Raw genomic sequence first — 24,983 nt, forward strand, 5'->3', positions numbered from 1 at the left:
TGGATAGTGACACCAGTAGTGATGGGGTTCTAGTGTAGTGTAGGGCTACTGGATAGTGACACCAGTAGTGAGGTGGTTCTAGTGTAGTGTAGGGCTACTGGATAGTGACACCAGTAGTGATGGGGTTCTAGTGTAGTGTAGGGCTACTGGATAGTGACACCAGTAGTGAGGGCGTTCTAGTGTAGTGTAGGGCTACTGGATAGTGACACCAGTAGTGAGGGCGTTCTAGTGTAGTGTAGGGCTACTGGATAGTGACACCAGTAGTGAGGGGGTTCTAGTGTAGTGTAGGGCTACTGGATAGTGACACCAGTAGTGAGGGGGTTCTAGTGTAGTGTAGGGCTACTGGATAGTGGACCATCACCTTTTTGACTGAGTGCGAGTTGGACCTCGGTCAACAAAGTTATACGAATAGATTAGCTATTTTTATAGATGTGAATTATTCATATTATGACCAATTTTCTTAATATTAAGTTACTTTAAAGTTACTTTTTACTTCAGTTGGGGGTTGTTGCTTTGTTGTGATTTCCTAGCTGGTCTCCAGTGTAAATCATAAGGGCTTTGTGGTACCCGTAGACATGCCTGGAAACACACGCACGCACGCACGCACACAGGCATAATTTATTGAGGGAAGGATAGCTCAGTGAGTTGTTGACATGTGCTACTGGTCACCACCAGAGGATCCATGGCTAGATATTCAGACCTCCTAAACACACACACTGCCCCACCCAGCCCCTTCATCTATCACTACACACTGCCCCCTGCCCCACCCAGCCCCTTCATCTCTCACTACACACTGCCCCCCTGCCCCACCCAGCCCCTTCATCTCTCACGGACACACTGCCCCCCTGCCCCACCCAGCCCCTTCATCTCTCACTACACACTGCCCCCTGCCCCACCCAGCCCCTTCATCTATCACTACACACTGCCCCCCTGCCCCACCCAGCCCCTTCATCTCTCACTACACACTGCCCCCTGCCCCACCCAGCCCCTTCATCTATCACTACACACTGCCCCCCTGCCCCACCCAGCCCCTTCATCTATCACTACACACTGCCCCCTGCCCCACCCAGCCCCTTCATCTATCACTACACACTGCCCCCTGCCCCACCCAGCCCCTTCATCTATCACTACACACTGCCCCCTGCCCCACCCAGCCCCTTCATCTATCACTACACACTGCCCCCCTGCCCCACCCAGCCCCTTCATCTATCACTACACACTGCCCCCTGCCCCACCCAGCCCCTTCATCTCTCACGCACACACTGCCCCCCTACCCCACCCAGCCCCTTCATCTCTCACGCCCCCCTGCCCCACCCAGCCCCTTCATCTCTCACGCACACACCGCCCTCCTGCCCCACCCAGCCCCTTCATCTCTCACGCACACACTGCCCCCCTACCCCACCCAGCCCCTTCATCTCTCATGCACACACTGCCCCCCTGCCCCACCCAGCCCCTTCATCTCTCATGCACACACCGCCCCCCTGCCCCACCCAGCCCCTTCATCTCTCACGCACACACCGCCCCCCTGCCCCACCCAGCCCCTTCATCTCTCATGCACACACCGCCCCCCTGCCCCACCCAGCCCCTTCATCTCTCATGCACACACCGCCCCCCTACCCCACCCAGCCCCTTCATCTCTCATGCACACACCGCCCCCCTGCCCCACCCAGCCCCTTCATCTCTCACGCACACACCGCCCCCCTGCCCCACCCAGCCCCTTCATCTCTCACGCACACAATGCCCCCCTGCCCCACCCAGCCCCTTCATCTCTCACTAGACACTGCCCCCTACCCCACCCAGCCCCTTCATCTCTCACTAGACACTGCCCCCTTGCCCCACCCAGCCCCTTCATCTCTCACTAGACACTGCCCCCCTGCCCCAACCAGCCCCTTCATCTCTCACACACACACCGCCCCCCTGCCCCACCCAGCCCCTTCATCTCTCACACACACACCGCCCCCCTGCCCCACCCAGCCCCTTCATCTCTCACGCACAACCTTACAGAAGTTCCGAGTGTGTTGTTTGAAAGGGCAGGAGAGGCTCATGGGATGACTCCTTCGACCCAACTGGAATCCAATTCAGACAACCAGCCCCTTTGTATTGTGTGTGTGCGTCCTGTCCATTTGAGCTAATGTCCTAGTCATTTGTCAGGTGACTCGGCTATTTCCAAAAACTCCCGTTGGATAACAACATCAATAGCAAACAAACTGAAGTTGTGCAACTTGTCAATGTGTTTGTTAACAAATAAACGTCCACTGTTTTAACTTTGTCATTGTGTTTGCTAGGAAACCTTTAGGTGGAAATGGCAATCATTTCTCCTGTTCAGCCATTTAGGAGAATTACAGCTGATAGATTTGACTAAAACACTGAATACTAACAGTCCCACTTGTCTCACTAGCACTGACGTTACTGACAGTTGGTTTGAGTAAAGGTTTTACGTAATTCACTTACCTAGCTACCTTGAGATAAATACACTGGTCGTTGCTCTGCTAAATGACTAAACCATCTACTGTATCTATGACCCATATTCATTCCTGAAACATGAAGAAGTTATTTATTCTCAGTATGCTTGACATTGCCTTCCAGTCACTGATCTCAACCCACAGCAAGACCACAAATGATCACAGCAATTAATACCGTAGACGGCCCAACCCACAAAACCCACACTGAGAACCACATTGAGCTAATCCTCGAAGGTAACCTCTGGTTTAGAACCACATTGAGCTAATCCTCGAAGGTAACCTCTGGTTTAGAACCACATTGAGCTAATCCTCGAAGGTAACCTCTGGTTTAGAACCACATTGAGCTAATCCTCGAAGGTAACCACTGGTTTAGAACCACATTGAGCTGATCCTCGAAGGTAACCACTGGTTTAGAACCACATTGAGCTAATCCTCGAAGGTAACCACTGGTTTAGAACCACATTGAGCTAATCCTCGAAGGTAACCTCTGGTTTAGAACCACATTGAGCTAATCCTCGAAGGTAACCTCTGGTTTAGAACCACATTGAGCTAATCCTCGAAGGTAACCTCTGGTTTAGAACCACATTGAGCTAATCCTCGAAGGTAACCTCTGGTTTAGAACCACATTGAGCTGATCCTCGAAGGTAACCTCTGGTTTAGAACCACATTGAGCTAATCCTCGAAGGTAACCTCTGGTTTAGAACCACATTGAGCTAATCCTCGAAGGTAACCTCTGGTTTAGAACCACGTTGAGCTAATCCTCGAAGGTAACCTCTGGTTTAGAACCACGTTGAGCTAATCCTCGAAGGTAACCTCTGGTTTAGAACCACATTGAGCTAATCCTCGAAGGTAACCTCTGGTTGAGAACCACGTTGAGCTAATCCTCGAAGGTAACCTCTGGTTTAGAACCACATTGAGCTAATCCTCGAAGGTAACCTCTGGTTGAGAACCACGTTGAGCTAATCCTCGAAGGTAACCACTGGTTTAGAACCACGCTGAGCTAATCCTCGAAGGTAACCTCTGGTTTAGAACCACATTGAGCTAATCCTCGAAGGTAACCTCTGGTTTAGAACCACGCTGAGCTAATCCTCGAAGGTAACCTCTGGTTTAGAACCACGTTGAGCTAATCCTCGAAGGTAACCTCTGGTTTAGAACCACGTTGAGCTAATCCTCGAAGGTAACCTCTGGTTTAGAACCACGTTGAGCTAATCCTCGAAGGTAACCTCTGGTTTAGAACCACGTTGAGCTAATCCTCGAAGGTAACCTCTGGTTTCGAACCACATTGAGCTGATCCTCGAAGGTAACCTCTGGTTTAGAACCACATTGAGCTAATCCTCGAAGGTAACCTCTGGTTTAGAACCACGTTGAGCTAATCCTCGAAGGTAACCTCTGGTTTAGAACCACATTGAGCTAATCCTCGAAGGTAACCTCTGGTTTAGAACCACATTGAGCTAATCCTCGAAGGTAACCTCTGGTTTAGAACCACATTGAGCTAATCCTCGAAGGTAACCTCTGGTTTAGAACCATGTTGAGCTAATCCTCGAAGGTAACCTCTGGTTTAGAACCATGTTGAGCTAATCCTCGAAGGTAACCTCTGGTTTAGAACCACGTTGAGCTAATCCTCGAAGGTAACCTCTGGTTTAGAACCACGTTGAGCTAATCCTCGAAGGTAACCTCTGGTTTAGAACCACATTGAGCTAATCCTCGAAGGTAACCTCTGGTTTAGAACCACGCTGAGCTAATCCTCGAAGGTAACCTCTGGTTTAGAACCACATTGAGCTAATCCTCGAAGGTAACCTCTGGTTTAGAACCACGCTGAGCTAATCCTCGAAGGTAACCTCTGGTTTAGAACCACATTGAGCTAATCCTCGAAGGTAACCTCTGGTTTAGAACCACATTGAGCTAATCCTCGAAGGTAACCACTGGTTTAGAACCACATTGAGCTAATCCTCGAAGGTAACCACTGGTTTAGAACCACATTGAGCTAATCCTCGAAGGTAACCTCTGGTTTAGAACCACATTGAGCTAATCCTCGAAGGTAACCTCTGGTTTAGAACCACGTTGAGCTAATCCTCGAAGGTAACCACTGGTTTAGAACCACATTGAGCTAATCCTCGAAGGTAACCTCTGGTTTAGAACCACGTTGAGCTAATCCTCGAAGGTAAACTCTGGTTTAGAACCACGTTGAGCTAATCCTCGAAGGTAACCTCTGGTTTAGAACCACATTGAGCTAATCCTCGAAGGTAACCTCTGGTTTAGAACCACATTGAGCTAATCCTCGAAGGTAACCACTGGTTTAGAACCATATGATTTAGCCCCTGTAGTCCTTATATCCTACCTTTATGGTGTACAGCGCTGTTATTGGTCAATGCAAAGGGGTAGGAGGGGTGGGGTGGGGTAGGGGAGGGGTTTAGGGTGGGTTGCAGAATAGCAGTGCTTTATTATGGCGTAGCAACACAACTCGTGCCAAATCAACTCATGCTGTTCCCAAGGCGATTGGAGCTTTTAAGGTTTTGTTGTGTTGCCCATACCTGTTTCCTTGGCAATGGCGGTTGGTGCTGTGGCTATTCAGGGGCTGTTGTGAGGGCTAGAGAAAAGCAGGTTGTTGATGGTAGGGTGTTATGGAGGAGATCTAGTGTACCAGAGAAAGACCTCCGGCGGTTACGCTGCTATGTGGGAGGAGAACACACAGTGTAATCTGCTCAAACACCATATTCACAACACCTGTGGTCTGACCATTTTATTTATTTATTTATTTTACCAGGTAAGTTGACTGAGAACACATTCTCATTTGCAGCAACGACCTGGGGAATAGTTACAGGGGAGAGGAGGGGGATGAATGAGCCAATTGTAAACTGGGGATTATTAGGTGACCATGATGGTTTGAGGGTCAGATTGGGAATTTAGCCAGGACACCGGGGTTAACACCCCTACTCTTACGATAAGTGCCATGGGATCTTTAATGACCTCAGAGAGTCAGGACACCCGTTTAACGTCCCATCCGAAAGACGGCACCCTACACAGGGCAGTGTCCCCAATCACTGCCCTGGGGCATTGGGATATTTTTTAGACCAGAGGAAAGAGTGCCACCTACTGGCCCTCCAACACCACTTCCAGCAGCATCTGGTCTCCCATCCAGGGACTGACCAGGACCAACCCTGCTTAGCTTCAGAAGCAAGCCAGCAGTGGTATGCAGGGTGGTATGCTGCTGGCACACCATAGAGACTAGAGGTCGACCGATTAGGATTTTTCAACGCCATACAGATTATTGGAGGACCAAAAAAAGCTGATACCGATATCGGCCAATTTTAAAATAAAAAAGTTATATATATTTGTAATAATGACAATTACAACAATATTGAATGAACAATGAACCCTTTTATTTTAACTTAATATAATACATAAATAAAATCTATTTAGTCTCAAATAAATAATGAAACATGTTCAATTTGGTTTTAAATAATGCAAAAACACAGTGTTGGAGAAGAAAGTAAAAGTGCAATATGTGCCATGTAAGAAAGCTAACGTTTAAGTTTCTTGCTCAGAACATGAGAAGCTGGTATATGAAGCTGGTGGTTCAATATTCCCAGTTAAGAAGTTTTAGGTTGTAGTTATTGGAATTATGACGCGTCAACTATTTCTCTCTCTACCATTTGTATTTCATATACCTTTGACTATTGTATGTTCTTATAGGCACTTTAGTATTGCCAGCCTAATCTCGGGAGTTAAAAGGCTTGAAGTCATTAACAGCGCTGTGCAACAAGCACTGCTAAGAGCTGCTGACAAACGCAGTAAAGTGCTGTTTGAATGAATGCTCACAAGCCTGCTGCTTCCTACCACCGCTCAGACTGCTCTATCAAATATCAAATCATAGACTTAATTATAATAAACACACAAATACGAGCCTTTGGTCATTAATATGGTCAAATCCGGAAACAAAATGTTTATTCTTTCAGTGAAATATGGAACCGTTCCGTATTTTGTCGAACGGGTGGCATCCCTAAGTCTAAATATTGCTGTTACATTGCACAACCTTCAATGTTATGTCATAATTACGTACAATTCTGGCAAATTAATTACGGTCTTTGTTAGGAATAAACAGTTCGCAACGAGCCAGGTGGCCCAAACTGTTGCATATACCCTGACTCTGCTTGCACTGAATGCAAGAGAAGTGACACAATTTCCCTAGTTAATACTGCCAGCTAACATGCATTTATTTTAACTAAATATGCAGTTTTAAACATATATACTTCTGTGTATTGATTTAAAAAAAGTCATTGATGTTTATGGTTAGGTACATTTGTGCAACGAAAGTGCTTTTTTCGCAAATGTGCTTTTGTTAAATCATCATCACCCTTTTGGCGAAGTTGAAGTAGGCTGTGATTCGATGATAAATTAACAGGCACCACATTGATTATATGCAACGCAGGACAAGCTAGTTAATCTAGTAATATCATCAACCAGGTGTAGTTAACCTCTAACGCCTCACAAACCCGGATCCGGGAGCCCCCCCCATCAAAAAAGCTGACTAGCATAGCCTAGCCTAAAGCCACAGGGATATCATATAATAAAATGTTCATGAAATCACAAGTCCAAGACACCAAATGAAAGATAAACATCTTGTGAATCAAGCCATCATTTCTGATTTTTAACATGTTTTACAGGGAAGACACAATATGTAAATCTATTAGTTAACCACGTTAGCAAAAGACACCACTTCCATACTCCACCATTTTTTTTACTCCATCAGCAGCTATCACAAATTCGACCAAATAAAGATATAAATAGCCACTAACCAAGAAACAACCTCATCAGATGACAGTCTGATAACATATTTATTGTATAGGATAGGTTTTGTTAGAAAAATGTGCATATTTCAGGTATAAATCAGAGTTTACTATTGCAGCCCCCATCACAACTCTCACTAAAACGACTAGAATAACTACAGAGACCATCGTGTATTAGCTAATTACTCATCATAAAACATTTCTTAAAAATACACAGCGTGCAGCAGATGAAAGACACAGATCTTGTGAATCAAGACAATATTTCAGATTTTCTAAGTGTTTTACAGCGAAAACACAATATAGCGTTATACACTGCTCAAAAAAATAAAGGGAACACTTAAACAACACAATGTAACTCCAAGTCAATCACACTTCTGTGAAATCAAACTGTCCACTTAGGAAGCAACACTGATTGACAATAAATTTCACATGCTGTTGTGCAAATGAAATGGACAAAAGGTGGAAATTATAGGCAATTAGCAAGACACCCCCAAAAAAGGAGTGATTCTGCAGGTGGTGACCACAGACCACTTCTCAGTTCCTATGCTTCCTGGCTGATGTTTTGGTCACTTTTGAATGCTGGCGGTGCTCTCACTCTAGTGGTAGCATGAGACGGAGTCTACAACCCACACAAGTGGCTCAGGTAGTGCAGTTCATCCAGGATGGCACATCAATGCGAGCTGTGGCAAAAAGGTTTGCTGTGTCTGTCAGCGTAGTGTCCAGAGCATGGAGGCGCTACCAGGAGACAGGCCAGTACATCAGGAGACGTGGAGGAGGCCGTAGGAGAGCAACAACCCAGCAGCAGGACCGCTACCTCCGCCTTTGTGCAAGGAGGTGCACTGCCTGCGCCCTGCAAAATGACCTCCAGCAGTCCAACTCCTGAACGCGCGTCACATTGAAATCCAGGAAAATCGCAATACACTGCTATAAACTGCTATAAGTCGGTTTAAATTAACTACCTTATGATGTCTTTAACACCTATAACGAATAAAAACATGACCGGAGATATAGAACTACTAAAACGAAAGTGTTTGCAGGACGCCATTGTGATGTCTTCATGCGTCAAGCGCACCATTGAAAAGGACGGTACTTCCGTTCCACGGTCTATATATAGGGCCCAGATTGCGCAATCCATTCAAATTCTCCCCGCTTACTGACATCTAGAGGAAGGCGTATGCAGTGCATGTAGCCCCATAGCTTACATTGGGACTTATAAACTGACCCCAGAACATGGACCTCGATTTCTGAAATCTCACTCCCTGACAGAAAATGTGCTGCAGAAAGAGTTCTGTTTCACTCAGAGAAATAATTCAAACGGGTTTAGAAACTAGAGTGTTTTCTATCCAATAGTAATAATAATATGCATATTGTACGAGCAAGAATTGAGTACGAGGCAGTTTAATTTGGGCACTATTTTTTCCAATGGTGAAACAGCGCCCCCATATTGACAAGAAGTTAACTAGTGATTAAATGATGATTGTTTTTTATAAGATACCTTTAATGCTAAGTAGCAACTTACCTTGGCTCCTTGCAGCCACAAGGTCCTTTTGACGCTGCACTCGCGTAACAGGTGGTCAGCCTGCCACGCAGTTTCCTCGTGGATTACAATGTAATCGGCCATAATCGGTGTACAAAAAGGCAGATTACCGATTGTTATGACAATTTGAAATCGTCCCTAATTAATCAGCCAACTTCTAATAGAGACACAACTAATATATCTCACATCACACTGAAAGGTACGTCTGCTGATATCCATGATTCTCTACAATGTCATAACGCTATACCTCTATTTAACTTCAGTTAGTTTATGTTCACACTGTGTCAGTTTCATTGCAGTCTGTAATGATAGAATAACCAGTAATAATAACCAAATGTGTTTTTCTTCTTGCAGTTTATTAGAGAAGATATGAAGCAACAACAAACGAACAAACACAGTAACCTTCACAGGGAAGACCAACACATCACTGTGGAGGAGCTGTGGAAGGGCTGGAAAACCTCTGAAGGTAGGAGAGAGATGGAGGGCTAGAGAGGGGAGAGAGATAGATGGAGGAGCTGTGGAAGGGCTGGAAAACCTCCGAAGGTAGGAGAGAGATGGAGGGAGGGGAGAGAGATGGAGGGAGGAGAGAGATGGAGGGGTTTAAAATAGGGAGGGAGAGAGATGGAGGGGTTTAAAATAGGGAGGGAGAGGGTAAATGGGAGGGAGGAAGGGAGAGGGGGTAAATGGGAGAGAGGGAGGAAGGGGGAGAGGGTAAATGGGAGAGAGGGAGGAAGGGGGAGAGGGTAAATGGGAGAGAAGGAGGAAGGGAGAGAGGGTAAATGGGAGAGAGGGAGGAAGGGAGAGAGGGTAAATGGGAGAGAGGGAGGAAGGGAGAGAGGGTAAATGGGAGGGAGGGTAAATGGAAGGGAGAGGAATGGAGAGAGGGTAAATGGGAGGGAGAGAGGGTAAATGGGAGGGAGGAAGGGAGAGAGGGTAAATGGGAGGGAGGAAGGGAGAGAGGGTAAATGGGAGGGAGGAAGGGAGAGAGGGTAAATGGGAGGGAGGAAGGGAGAGAAGGTAAATGGGAGGGAGGAAGGGAGAGAGGGTAAATGGGAGGGAGAGAGGGTAAATGGGAGGGAGGAAGGGAGAGAGGGTAAATGGGAGGGAGGAAGGGAGAGAGGGTAAATGGGAGGGAGAGAGGGTAAATGGGAGGGAGGAAGGGAGAGAGGGTAAATGGGAGGGAGGAAGGGAGAGAGGGTAAATGGGAGGGAGGAAGGGAGAGAGGGTAAATCAAATCAAACTTTATTTGTCACATGCGCCGAATACAACAAGTGGAAACTTTAACGTGATACGCTTTCTTACAAGCCCTTAACCAACAGTGCAGTTCAAGAAGAAGAAAATATTTACCAAGGTGTCTAAAATAAAAAGTAATAATGAAAAGTAACACTAACACTAATGAGAATATATACAGGGGGCACCGGTACCGAGTCAGTGTGGAGGCTATATACAGGGGGCACCGGTACCGAGTCAGTGTGGAGGCTATATACAGGGGGCACCGGTACCGAGTCAGTGTGGAGGCTATATACAGGGGGCACCGGTACCGAGTCAGTGTGCAGGGGTACAGGCCGGTTGAGGTAATCTCTACATGTAGGTGGGGGTGAAGTGACTATACATAGGTAACAAACAAACAGCGAGTAGCAACAGTGTACAAGAGGGGGGTGTCAATGTAAATTGTCCGGAGGCGATTTTTATGAATTGTTCAGCAATCTAATTGCTGGGGAGAGGGGGTACATGGAAGGGAGAGGTGGTACATGGAAGGGAGAGGTGGTACATGGAAGGGAGAGGGGGTACATGGAAGGGAGAGGGGGTACATGGAAGGGAGAGGGGGTACATGGAAGGGAGAGGGGGTACATGGAAGGGAGAGGGGGTACATGGAAGGGAGAGGGGGTACATGGAAGGGAGGAAGGGAGAGAGGGTAAATGGAAGGGAGGAAGGGAGAGAGGGTAGATGGAAGAAGCAAATGTCAATTTCAGTCTCTCTGTCTGTAGTTCATAACTGGACGACGGAGGACACGGTCCAGTGGCTGAAGGAAGCTGTGGAGCTGCCTCAGTACGAGATGAGCTTCAGAGAGTTCCGGATCAATGGAAACACTCTTCCTCGGTGACTACATTATCACACAACACAAGACACCAACAACATCCAGAACACCACTGAACTGAATCGTGTCTTACATGATGCGTAAACAGTGGTGATTTTGTGTGATGGGGAAGATGTCGCCTTGCACTGCTTTATCAAGATGTAGATGTATGCTTAACGGTTTCAGGTTCAGGTCGAGAAGTTGAACGGCACATCATAAACACAGCTCAATATGTTCCTCGGACCAATGCTTCCTTCTGCTGGATATGTGAGGTAGTGCAGGTGGAATGGGAGAGAAATTATCAAATATCACACACACATAAAACATATGCCCACTTCGACTAACAATCTCCCCACCCGTGTAGTCAGATGGTCACGTTAGTGCACTTTAGACATCCCAGTTTATGTCATGACCCCGGAGTCAGCAGGTGATTGTTATATCAAGGTGTCACCTTTAAATGGACTTGAACTTGTTTAGACGGGACCAATGACACGAAGGGGAGAGTCAGAGCAGTTAAATTAGAATCTCTTCAGGAACGAGACTCGCTGAGACTCCATGTACTCATGTATGGAATGACTACATGGGTTGAAGAGGAGGGTTGAAGGGGGTCATGGGTGTTGTTTTACCCCCCGTACCCGTGGGGTGCTGACTCATTAAATGATGTCACAGGAGTGGATTATGTGTCGCTGGCTGCCATGTTGTCTGATCCTGTTTATGATGGTGGTGGTGGCACGAGTACACCGACATGTTCACACACACACTGACACGCACACTGACACGCACACTGACACGCACACTGACACGCACACTGACACGCACACTGACACGCACACTGACACGCACACTGACACGCACACTGACACGCACACTGACACGCACACTGACACGCACACTGACACGCACACTGACACGCACACTGACACGCACACTGACACGCACACTGACACGCACACTGACACGCACACTGACACGCACACTGACACGCACACTGACACGCACACTGACACACACACTGACACGCACACTGACACGCACACTGACACGCACACTGACACGCACACTGACACGCACACTGACACGCACACTGACACGCACACTGACACGCACACTGACACACACACTGACACGCACACTGATGCTGACGCGCGCACACTGACACGCACACTGATGCTGACGCGCGCACACACACACACTGATGCTGACGCGCGCACACTGACACGCACACTGACACGCACACTGACACGCACACTGATGCTGACGCGCGCACACTGACACGCACACTGACACGCACACTGATGCTGACGCGCGCACACACACACACTGATGCTGACGCGCGCACACTGACACGCACACTGACACGCACACTGACACGCACACTGACACGCACACTGACACGCACACTGACACGCACACTGACACGCACACTGACACGCACACTGACACGCACACTGACACGCACACTGACACGCACACTGACACGCACACTGACACGCACACTGACACGCACACTGACACGCACACTGACACGCACACTGACACGCACACTGACACGCACACTGACACGCACACTGATGCTGACGCGCGCACACACACACACTGATGCTGACGCGCGCACACTGACACGCACACTGACACGCACACTGATGCTGACGCGCGCACACACACACACTGATGCTGACGCGCGCACACTGACACGCACACTGACACGCACACTGACACGCACACTGACACGCACACTGATGCTGACGCGCGCACACACACACACTGATGCTGACGCGCGCACACACACACACTGATGCTGACGCGCGCACACTGACACGCACACTGACACGCACACTGACACGCACACTGACACGCACACTGACACGCACACTGACACGCACACTGACACGCACACTGACACGCACACTGACACGCACACTGACACGCACACTGACACGCACACTGATGCTGACGCGCGCACACACACACACTGATGCTGACGCGCGCACACTGACACGCACACTGACACGCACACTGATGCTGACGCGCGCACACACACACACTGATGCTGACGCGCGCACACTGACACGCACACTGACACGCACACTGACACGCACACTGACACGCACACTGACACGCACACTGACACGCACACTGACACGCACACTGACACGCACACTGACACGCACACTGACACGCACAGTGACACGCACAGTGACGCGCACAGTGACACGCACAGTGACGCGCACAGTGACGCGCACAGTGACGCGCACAGTGACGCGCACACTGACGCGCACACTGACACGCACACTGACACGCACACTGACACGCACACTGACACGCACACTGACACGCACACACGCGCACACTGACACGCACACTGACACGCACGCACACTGACACGCACACTGACACACACGCACACTGACACGCACGCACACTGACACGCACGCACACTGACACGCACACTGACACGCACAGTGACACGCACACTGACACGCACACTGACACGCACAGTGACACGCACAGTGACACGCACACTGACACGCACACTGACACGCACACTGACACGCACAGTGACACGCACACTGACACGCACACTGACACGCACACTGACACGCACACTGACACGCACACTGACACGCACAGTGACACGCACAGTGACACGCACACTGACACGCACACTGACACGCACACTGACACACACGCACACTGACACGCACACTGACACGCACACTGACACGCACACTGACACGCACACTGACACACACGCACACTGACACGCACACTGACACGCACACTGACACGCACACTGACACACACGCACACTGACACACACGCACACTGACACGCACACTGACACGCACACTGACACGCACACTGACACGCACACTGACACGCACAGTGACACGCACACTGACACGCACACTGACACGCACAGTGACACGCACACTGACACGCACACTGACACGCACAGTGACACGCACAGTGACACGCACAGTGACACGCACACTGACACGCACACTGACACGCACGCACACTGACACGCACACTGACACACACGCACACTGGCACGCACACTGACACGCACGCACACTGACACGCACACTGACACGCACAGTGACACGCACACTGACACGCACACTGACACGCACACTGACACACACGCACACTGACACGCACACTGACACGCACACTGACACGCACACTGACACGCACACTGACACGCACAGTGACACGCACACTGACACACACGCACACTGACACGCACACTGACACGCACACTGACACGCACACTGACACGCACGCACACTGACACGCACACTGACACGCACACTGACACGCACGCACACTGACACGCACACTGACACGCACACTGACACGCACACTGACACGCACACTGACACGCACACTGACACGCACACTGACACGCACACTGACACGCACACTGACACGCACACTGACACGCACACTGACACGCACGCACACTGACACGCACGCACACTGACACGCACGCACACTGACACGCACGCACACTGACACGCACACTGACACGCACACTGACACGCACACTGACACGCACACTGACACGCACACTGACACGCACACTGACACGCACGCACACTGACACGCACGCACACTGACACGCACGCACACTGACACGCACGCACACTGACACGCACGCACACTGACACGCACGCACACTGACACGCACACTGACACGCACACTGACACGCACACTGACACGCACGCACACTGACACGCACGCACACTGACACGCACGCACACTGACACGCACGCACACTGACACGCACGCACACTGACACGCACGCACACTGACACGCACGCACACTGACACGCACGCACACTGACACGCACGCACACTGACACGCACACTGACACGCACACTGACACGCACACTGACACGCACGCACACTGACACGCACGCACACTGACACGCACACTGACACGCACGCACACTGACACGCACACTGACACGCACACTGACACGCACACTGACACGCACACTGACACGCACACTGACACGCACGCACACTGACACGCACGCACACTGACACGCACGCACACTGACACGCACACTGACACGCACACTGACACGCACACTGACACGCACACTGACACGCACACTGACACGCACACTGACACGCACACTGACACGCACACTGACACGCACACTGACACGCACGCACACTGACACGCACGCACACTGACACGCACGCACACTGACACGCACGCACACTGACACGCACACTGACACGCACACTGACACGCACACTGACACGCACACTGACACGCACACTGACACGCACGCACACTGACACGCACGCACACTGACACGCACGCACACTGACACGCACGCACACTGACACGCACGCACACTGACACGCACGCACACTGACACGCACGCACACTGACACGCACGCACACTGACACGCACGCACACTGACACGCACGCACACTGACACGCACACTGACACGCACGCACACTGACACGCACACTGACACGCACACTGACACGCACACTGACACGCACACTGACACGCACACTGACACGCACACTGACACGCACGCACACTGACACGCACGCACACTGACACGCACGCACACTGACACGCACGCACACTGACACGCACACTGACACGCACACTGACACGCACACTGACACGCACACTGACACGCACACTGACACGCACACTGACACGCACACTGACACGCACGCACACTGACACGCACACTGACACGCACGCACACTGACACGCACGCACACTGACACGCACACTGACACGCACACTGACACGCACACACACTGACACGCACACTGACACGCACACTGACACGCACACTGACACGCACACTGACACGCACACTGACACGCACACTGACACGCACACTGACACGCACACTGACACGCACAGTGACACGCACGCACACTGACACGCACACTGACACGCACACTGACACGCACACTGACACGCACACTGACACGCACACTGACACGCACACTGACACGCACACTGACACGCACACTGACACGCACACTGACACGCACACTGACTGGCACACTGACACGCACGCACACTGACACGCACACTGACACGCACACTGACACGCACACTGACACGCACACTGACACGCACAGTGACACGCACAGTGACACGCACGCACACTGACACGCACACTGACACGCACGCACACTGACACGCACACTGACACGCACACTGACACGCACACTGACACGCACACTGACACGCACGCACACTGACACGCACACTGACACGCACACTGACACGCACAGTGACACGCACGCACACTGACACGCACACTGACACGCACACTGACACGCACACTGACACGCACACTGACACGCACACTGACACGCACGCACACTGACACGCACGCACACTGACACGCACGCACACTGACACGCACGCACACTGACACGCACGCACACTGACACGCACGCACACTGACACGCACGCACACTGACACGCACGCACACTGACACGCACGCACACTGACACGCACACTGACACGCACACTGACACGCACACTGACACGCACACTGACACGCACACTGACACGCACACTGACACGCACGCACACTGACACGCACACTGACACGCACGCACACTGACACGCACGCACACTGACACGCACACTGACACGCACACTGACACGCACACACACTGACACGCACACTGACACGCACACTGACACGCACACTGACACGCACACTGACACGCACACTGACACGCACACTGACACGCACACTGACACGCACACTGACACGCACAGTGACACGCACGCACACTGACACGCACACTGACACGCACACTGACACGCACACTGACACGCACACTGACACGCACACTGACACGCACACTGACACGCACACTGACACGCACACTGACACGCACACTGACACGCACACTGACTGGCACACTGACACGCACGCACACTGACACGCACACTGACACGCACACTGACACGCACACTGACACGCACAGTGACACGCACAGTGACACGCACGCACACTGACACGCACACTGACACGCACGCACACTGACACGCACACTGACACGCACACTGACACGCACACTGACACGCACACTGACACGCACGCACACTGACACGCACACTGACACGCACACTGACACGCACAGTGACACGCACGCACACTGACACGCACACTGACACGCACACTGACACGCACACTGACACGCACACTGACACGCACACTGACACGCACGCACACTGACACGCACGCACACTGACACGCACGCACACTGACACGCACGCACACTGACACGCACGCACACTGACACGCACGCACACTGACACGCACGCACACTGACACGCACGCACACTGACACGCACACTGACACGCACACTGACACGCACACTGACACGCACACTGACACGCACGCACACTGACACGCACGCACACTGACACGCACGCACACTGACACGCACACTGACACGCACACTGACACGCACACTGACACGCACACTGACACGCACGCACACTGACACGCACACTGACACGCACGCACACTGACACGCACACTGACACGCACGCACACTGACACGCACGCACACTGACACGCACGCACACTGACACGCACACTGACACGCACACTGACACGCACACTGACACGCACGCACACTGACACGCACGCACACTGACACGCACGCACACTGACACGCACGCACACTGACACGCACGCACACTGACACGCACACTGACACGCACACTGACACGCACACTGACACGCACACTGACACGCACGCACACTGACACGCACGCACACTGACACGCACGCACAGTGACACGCACACTGACACGCACACTGACACGCACACTGACACGCACACTGACACGCACACTGACACGCACGCACACTGATACGCACACTGACACGCACACTGACACGCACACTGACACTGACACGCACACTGACACGCACGCACACTGACACGCACGCACACTGACACGCACGCACACTGACACGCACGCACACTGACACGCACACTGACACGCACACTGACACGCACACTGACACGCACACTGACACGCACGCGCACACTGACACGCACACTGACACGCACGCGCACACTGACACGCACACTGACACGCACACTGACACGCACACTGACACGCACACTGACACGCACACTGACACGCACACTGACACTGACACGCACACTGACACGCACACTGGCACGCACACTGACACGCACGCACACTGACACGCACACTGACACACACGCACACTGGCACGCACACTGACACGCACGCACACTGACACGCACACTGACACGCACAGTGACACGCACACTGACACGCACACTGACACGCACACTGACACACACGCACACTGACACGCACACTGACACGCACACTGACACGCACGCACACTGACACGCACGCACACTGACACGCACGCACACTGACACGCACGCACACTGACACGCACACTGACACGCACACTGACACGCACAGTGACACGCACACTGACACACACGCACACTGACACGCACACTGACACGCACACTGACACGCACACTGACACGCACACTGACACGCACGCACACTGACACGCACACTGACACGCACACTGACACGCACACTGACACGCACGCACACTGACACGCACACTGACACCCACGCACACTGACACGCACACTGACACGCACACTGACACGCACACTGACACGCACACTGACACGCACACTGACACGCACACTGACACGCACACTGACACGCACACTGACACGCACACTGACACGCACGCACACTGACACGCACGCACACTGACACGCACGCACACTGACACGCACGCACACTGACACGCACACTGACACGCACACTGACACGCACACTGACACGCACACTGACACGCACACTGACACGCACGCACACTGACACGCACGCACACTGACACGCACACTGACACGCACGCACACTGACACGCACGCACACTGACACGCACGCACACTGACACGCACGCACACTGACACGCACACTGACACGCACACTGACACGCACACTGACACGCACACTGACACGCACACTGACACGCACGCACACTGACACGCACACTGACACGCACACTGACACGCACACTGACACGCACACTGACACGCACACTGACACGCACGCACACTGACACGCACGCACACTGACACGCACGCACACTGACACGCACGCACACTGACACGCACGCACACTGACACGCACGCACACTGACACGCACGCACACTGACACGCACACTGACACGCACACTGACACGCACACTGACACGCACGCACACTGACACGCACACTGACACGCACGCACACTGACACGCACACTGACACGCACACTGACACGCACACTGACACGCACACTGACACGCACACTGACACGCACACCGACACGCACGCACACTGACACGCACGCACACTGACACGCACACTGACACGCACACTGACACGCACACTGACACGCACACTGACACGCACACTGACACGCACACTGACACGCACACTGACACGCACACTGACACGCACACTGACACGCACACTGACACGCACACTGACACGCACACTGACACGCACACTGACACGCACGCACACTGACACGCACGCACACTGACACGCACGCACACTGACACGCACGCACACTGACACGCACGCACACTGACACGCACACTGACACGCACGCACACTGACACGCACGCACACTGACACGCACGCACACTGACACGCACGCACACTGACACGCACGCACACTGACACGCACGCACACTGACACGCACGCACACTGACACGCACGCACACTGACACGCACGCACACTGACACGCACGCACACTGACACGCACACTGACACGCACGCACACTGACACGCACACTGACACGCACACTGACACGCACACTGACACGCACACTGACACGCACACTGACACGCACACTGACACGCACACTGACACGCACACTGACACGCACGCACACTGACACGCACGCACACTGACACGCACGCACACTGACACGCACGCACACTGACACGCACGCACACTGACACGCACACTGACACGCACACTGACACGCACACTGACACGCACACTGACACGCACACTGACACGCACACTGACACGCACGCACACTGACACGCACACTGACACGCACGCACACTGACACGCACGCACACTGACACGCACACTGACACGCACACTGACACGCACACACACTGACACGCACACTGACACGCACACTGACACGCACACTGACACGCACACTGACACGCACACTGACACGCACACTGACACGCACACTGACACGCACACTGACACGCACAGTGACACGCACGCACACTGACACGCACACTGACACGCACAGTGACACGCACGCACACTGACACGCACACTGACACGCACACTGACACGCACACTGACACGCACACTGACACGCACACTGACACGCACACTGACACGCACACTGACACGCACACTGACACGCACGCACACTGACACGCACACTGACACGCACACTGACACGCACACTGACACGCACACTGACACGCACAGTGACACGCACAGTGACACGCACGCACACTGACACGCACACTGACACGCACGCACACTGACACGCACACTGACACGCACACTGACACGCACACTGACACGCACACTGACACGCACGCACACTGACACGCACACTGACACGCACACTGACACGCACAGTGACACGCACGCACACTGACACGCACACTGACACGCACACTGACACGCACACTGACACGCACGCACACTGACACGCACACTGACACGCACGCACACTGACACGCACGCACACTGACACGCACGCACACTGACACGCACGCACACTGACACGCACGCACACTGACACGCACGCACACTGACACGCACACTGACACGCACACTGACACGCACACTGACACGCACACTGACACGCACGCACACTGACACGCACGCACACTGACACGCACACTGACACGCACACTGACACGCACACTGACACGCACACTGACACGCACGCACACTGACACGCACACTGACACGCACGCACACTGACACGCACACTGACACGCACGCACACTGACACGCACGCACACTGACACGCACGCACACTGACACGCACGCACACTGACACGCACACTGACACGCACACTGACACGCACGCACACTGACACGCACGCACACTGACACGCACGCACACTGACACGCACGCACACTGACACGCACACTGACACGCACACTGACACGCACACTGACACGCACACTGACACGCACGCACACTGACACGCACGCACACTGACACGCACGCACACTGACACGCACAGTGACACGCACACTGACACGCACACTGACACGCACACTGACACGCACACTGACACGCACACTGACACGCACGCACACTGATACGCACACTGACACGCACACTGACACGCACACTGACACTGACACGCACACTGACACGCACGCACACTGACACGCACGCACACTGACACGCACGCACACTGACACGCACGCACACTGACACGCACACTGACACGCACACTGACACGCACACTGACACGCACACTGACACGCACGCGCACACTGACACGCACACTGACACGCACGCGCACACTGACACGCACACTGACACGCACACTGACACGCACACTGACACGCACACTGACACTGACACGCACACTGACACGCACACTGGCACGCACACTGACACGCACGCACACTGACACGCACACTGACACGCACGCACACTGACACGCACACTGACACGCACACTGACACGCACACTGACACGCACACTGACACGCACACTGACACGCACGCACACTGACACGCACACTGACACGCACACTGACACGCACACTGACACACACACTGACACGCACACTGACACGCACACTGACACGCACGCACACTGACACGCACACTGACACGCACACTGACACGCACACTGACACGCACAGTGACACGCACACTGACACGCACGCACACTGACACGCACACTGACACGCACACTGACACGCACACTGACACGCACGCACACTGACACGCACACTGACACGCACACTGACACGCACGCACACTGACACGCACACTGACACGCACACTGACACGCACGCACACTGACACGCACACTGACACGCACACTGACACGCACGCACACTGACACGCACACTGACACGCACACTGACACGCACACTGACACGCACACTGACACGCACGCACACTGACACGCACACTGACACGCACAGTGACACGCACACTGACACGCACGCACACTGACACGCACACTGACACGCACGCACACTGACACGCACACTGACACGCACACTGACACGCACACTGACACGCACGCACACTGACACGCACACTGACACGCACACTGACACGCACGCACACTGACACGCACACTGACACGCACACTGACACGCACGCACACTGACACGCACACTGACACGCACACTGACACGCACGCACACTGACACGCACGCACACTGACACGCACACTGACACGCACGCACACTGACACGCACACTGACACGCACACTGACACGCACGCACACTGACACGCACGCACACTGACACGCAAACTGACACGCACACTGACACGCACACTGACACGCAAACTGACACGCACACTGACACGCACACTGACACGCACACTGACACGCACACTGACACGCACGCACACTGACACGCACACTGACACGCACACTGACACGCACACTGACACGCACACTGACACGCACACTGACACGCACGCACACTGACACGCACACTGACACGCACGCACACTGACACGCACACTGACACGCACGCACACTGACACGCACACTGACACGCACACTGACACGCACACTGACACGCACACTGACACGCACACTGACACGCACACTGACACGCACGCACACTGACACGCACACTGACACGCACGCACACTGACACGCACGCACACTGACACGCACACTGACACGCACACTGACACGCACACTGACACGCACGCACACTGACACGCACGCACACTGACACGCACGCACACTGACACGCACTCACACTGACACGCACACCTACACGCACACTGACACGCACACTGACACGCACACTGACACGCACACTGACACGCACACTGGCACGCACACTGGCACGCACACTGACACGCACACTGACACGCACGCACACTGACACGCACGCACACTGACACGCACACTGACACGCACGCACACTGACACGCACACTGACACGCACACTGACACGCACACTGACACGCACGCACACTGACACGCACGCACACTGACACGCACACTGACACGCACGCACACTGACACGCACACTGACACGCACACTGACACGCACACTGACACGCACACTGACACGCACACTGACACGCACACTGACACGCACACTGACACGCACGCACACTGACACGCACACTGACACGCACACTGACACGCACGCACACTGACACGCACACTGACACGCACACTGACACGCACACTGACACGCACACTGACACGCACACTGACACGCACACTGACACGCACACTGACACGCACACTGACACGCACACTGACACGCACACTGACACGCACACTGACACGCACACTGACACGCACGCACACTGACACGCACGCACACTGACACGCACGCACACTGACACGCACGCACACTGACACGCACGCACACTGACACGCACGCACACTGACACGCACACTGACACGCACACTGACACGCACACTGACACGCACACTGACACGCACAGTGACACGCACACTGACACGCACGCACACTGACACGCACACTGACACGCACGCACACTGACACGCACGCACACTGACACGCACACTGACACGCACGCACACTGACACGCACGCACACTGACACGCACGCACACTGACACGCACACTGACACGCACACTGACACGCACACTGACACGCACGCACACTGACACGCACGCACACTGACACGCACACTGACACGCACACTGACACGCACACTGACACGCACACTGACACGCACACTGACACGCACGCACACTGACACGCACACTGACACGCACACTGACACGCACACTGACACGCACACTGACACGCACGCACACTGACACGCACACTGACACGCACGCACACTGACACGCACACTGACACGCACACTGACACGCACACTGACACGCACACTGACACGCACACTGACACGCACACTGACACGCACACTGACACGCACGCACACTGACACGCACACTGACACGCACGCACACTGACACGCACACTGACACGCACGCACACTGACACGCACACTGACACGCACACTGACACGCACACTGACACGCACGCACACTGACACGCACACTGACACGCACACTGACACGCACACTGACACGCACACGCACACTGACACGCACACGCACACTGACACGCACACTGACACGCACGCACACTGACACGCACGCACACTGACACGCACGCACACTGACACGCACGCACACTGACACGCACGCACACTGACACGCACGCACACTGACACGCACACTGACACGCACACTGACACACACACGCACACTGACACGCACACTGACACACACACGCACACTGACACGCACACTGACACACACACGCACACTGACACTCACACTGACACGCACACGCACACTGACACTCACACTGACACGCACACTGACACACACGCACACTGACACGCACTCAGATGCCAACGCCTGTTCAAGACAGACCTTGTCCTACTTGGTCATGTATCACATACTGTGTAGTTGGTTGATCAGAGTTCTATTCTAGTTCTCAGTGGAGGATGACGTTCTCAACACGTTTCATTTTCTCTCTCCGTTTCAGATTAGCGGCGAACGAACCGTCGTTTATGTCGGGTCGGCTAAAGATATTAGACCAGCGGCACAAACAGAAACTGAATCTCAAAGCGCTAGACGCTGTGCTCTTCGGCCCTCCCTCACGTAAGTACAACATACGTGTATATATGAGAGTGTTTGGTTCCACTACGGGGGTGTCTGGGTAAGAACCATGGTTACTCATCATATGTCATCATACTCAGGAAATGATCAACAATATTACTCTGATCTGCAGACCCCCATCTCTA

The 24,983-nt window shown here is 53.5% G+C and overlaps 1 protein-coding gene across 3 annotated transcripts in view; it reads left to right on the plus strand.

The window, feature by feature from the left end:
• stim2b (stromal interaction molecule 2b) overlaps positions 1 to 24,983 on the plus strand; it is a 108,307-nt gene that overhangs the window by 63,706 nt on the left and 19,618 nt on the right. For 2 of the 3 annotated variants that reach the window (XM_055938980.1, XM_055938981.1), the window contains exons 3-5: positions 9,141 to 9,252; positions 10,775 to 10,886; positions 24,725 to 24,840. In XM_055938980.1, coding sequence (XP_055794955.1) covers positions 9,141 to 9,252; positions 10,775 to 10,886; positions 24,725 to 24,840 — 340 coding nt within the window. Of the gene's footprint in view, positions 1 to 9,140; positions 9,253 to 9,299; positions 9,330 to 10,774; positions 10,887 to 24,724; positions 24,841 to 24,983 lie in introns of those variants that run through there. The other variant, XM_055938982.1, reaches the window with a different exon arrangement.

The sequence above is a fragment of the Salvelinus fontinalis genome, chromosome 11 (genome assembly GCF_029448725.1).
Source record: "Salvelinus fontinalis isolate EN_2023a chromosome 11, ASM2944872v1, whole genome shotgun sequence".
Classification (NCBI taxonomy): Eukaryota; Metazoa; Chordata; class Actinopteri; order Salmoniformes; family Salmonidae; genus Salvelinus; species Salvelinus fontinalis.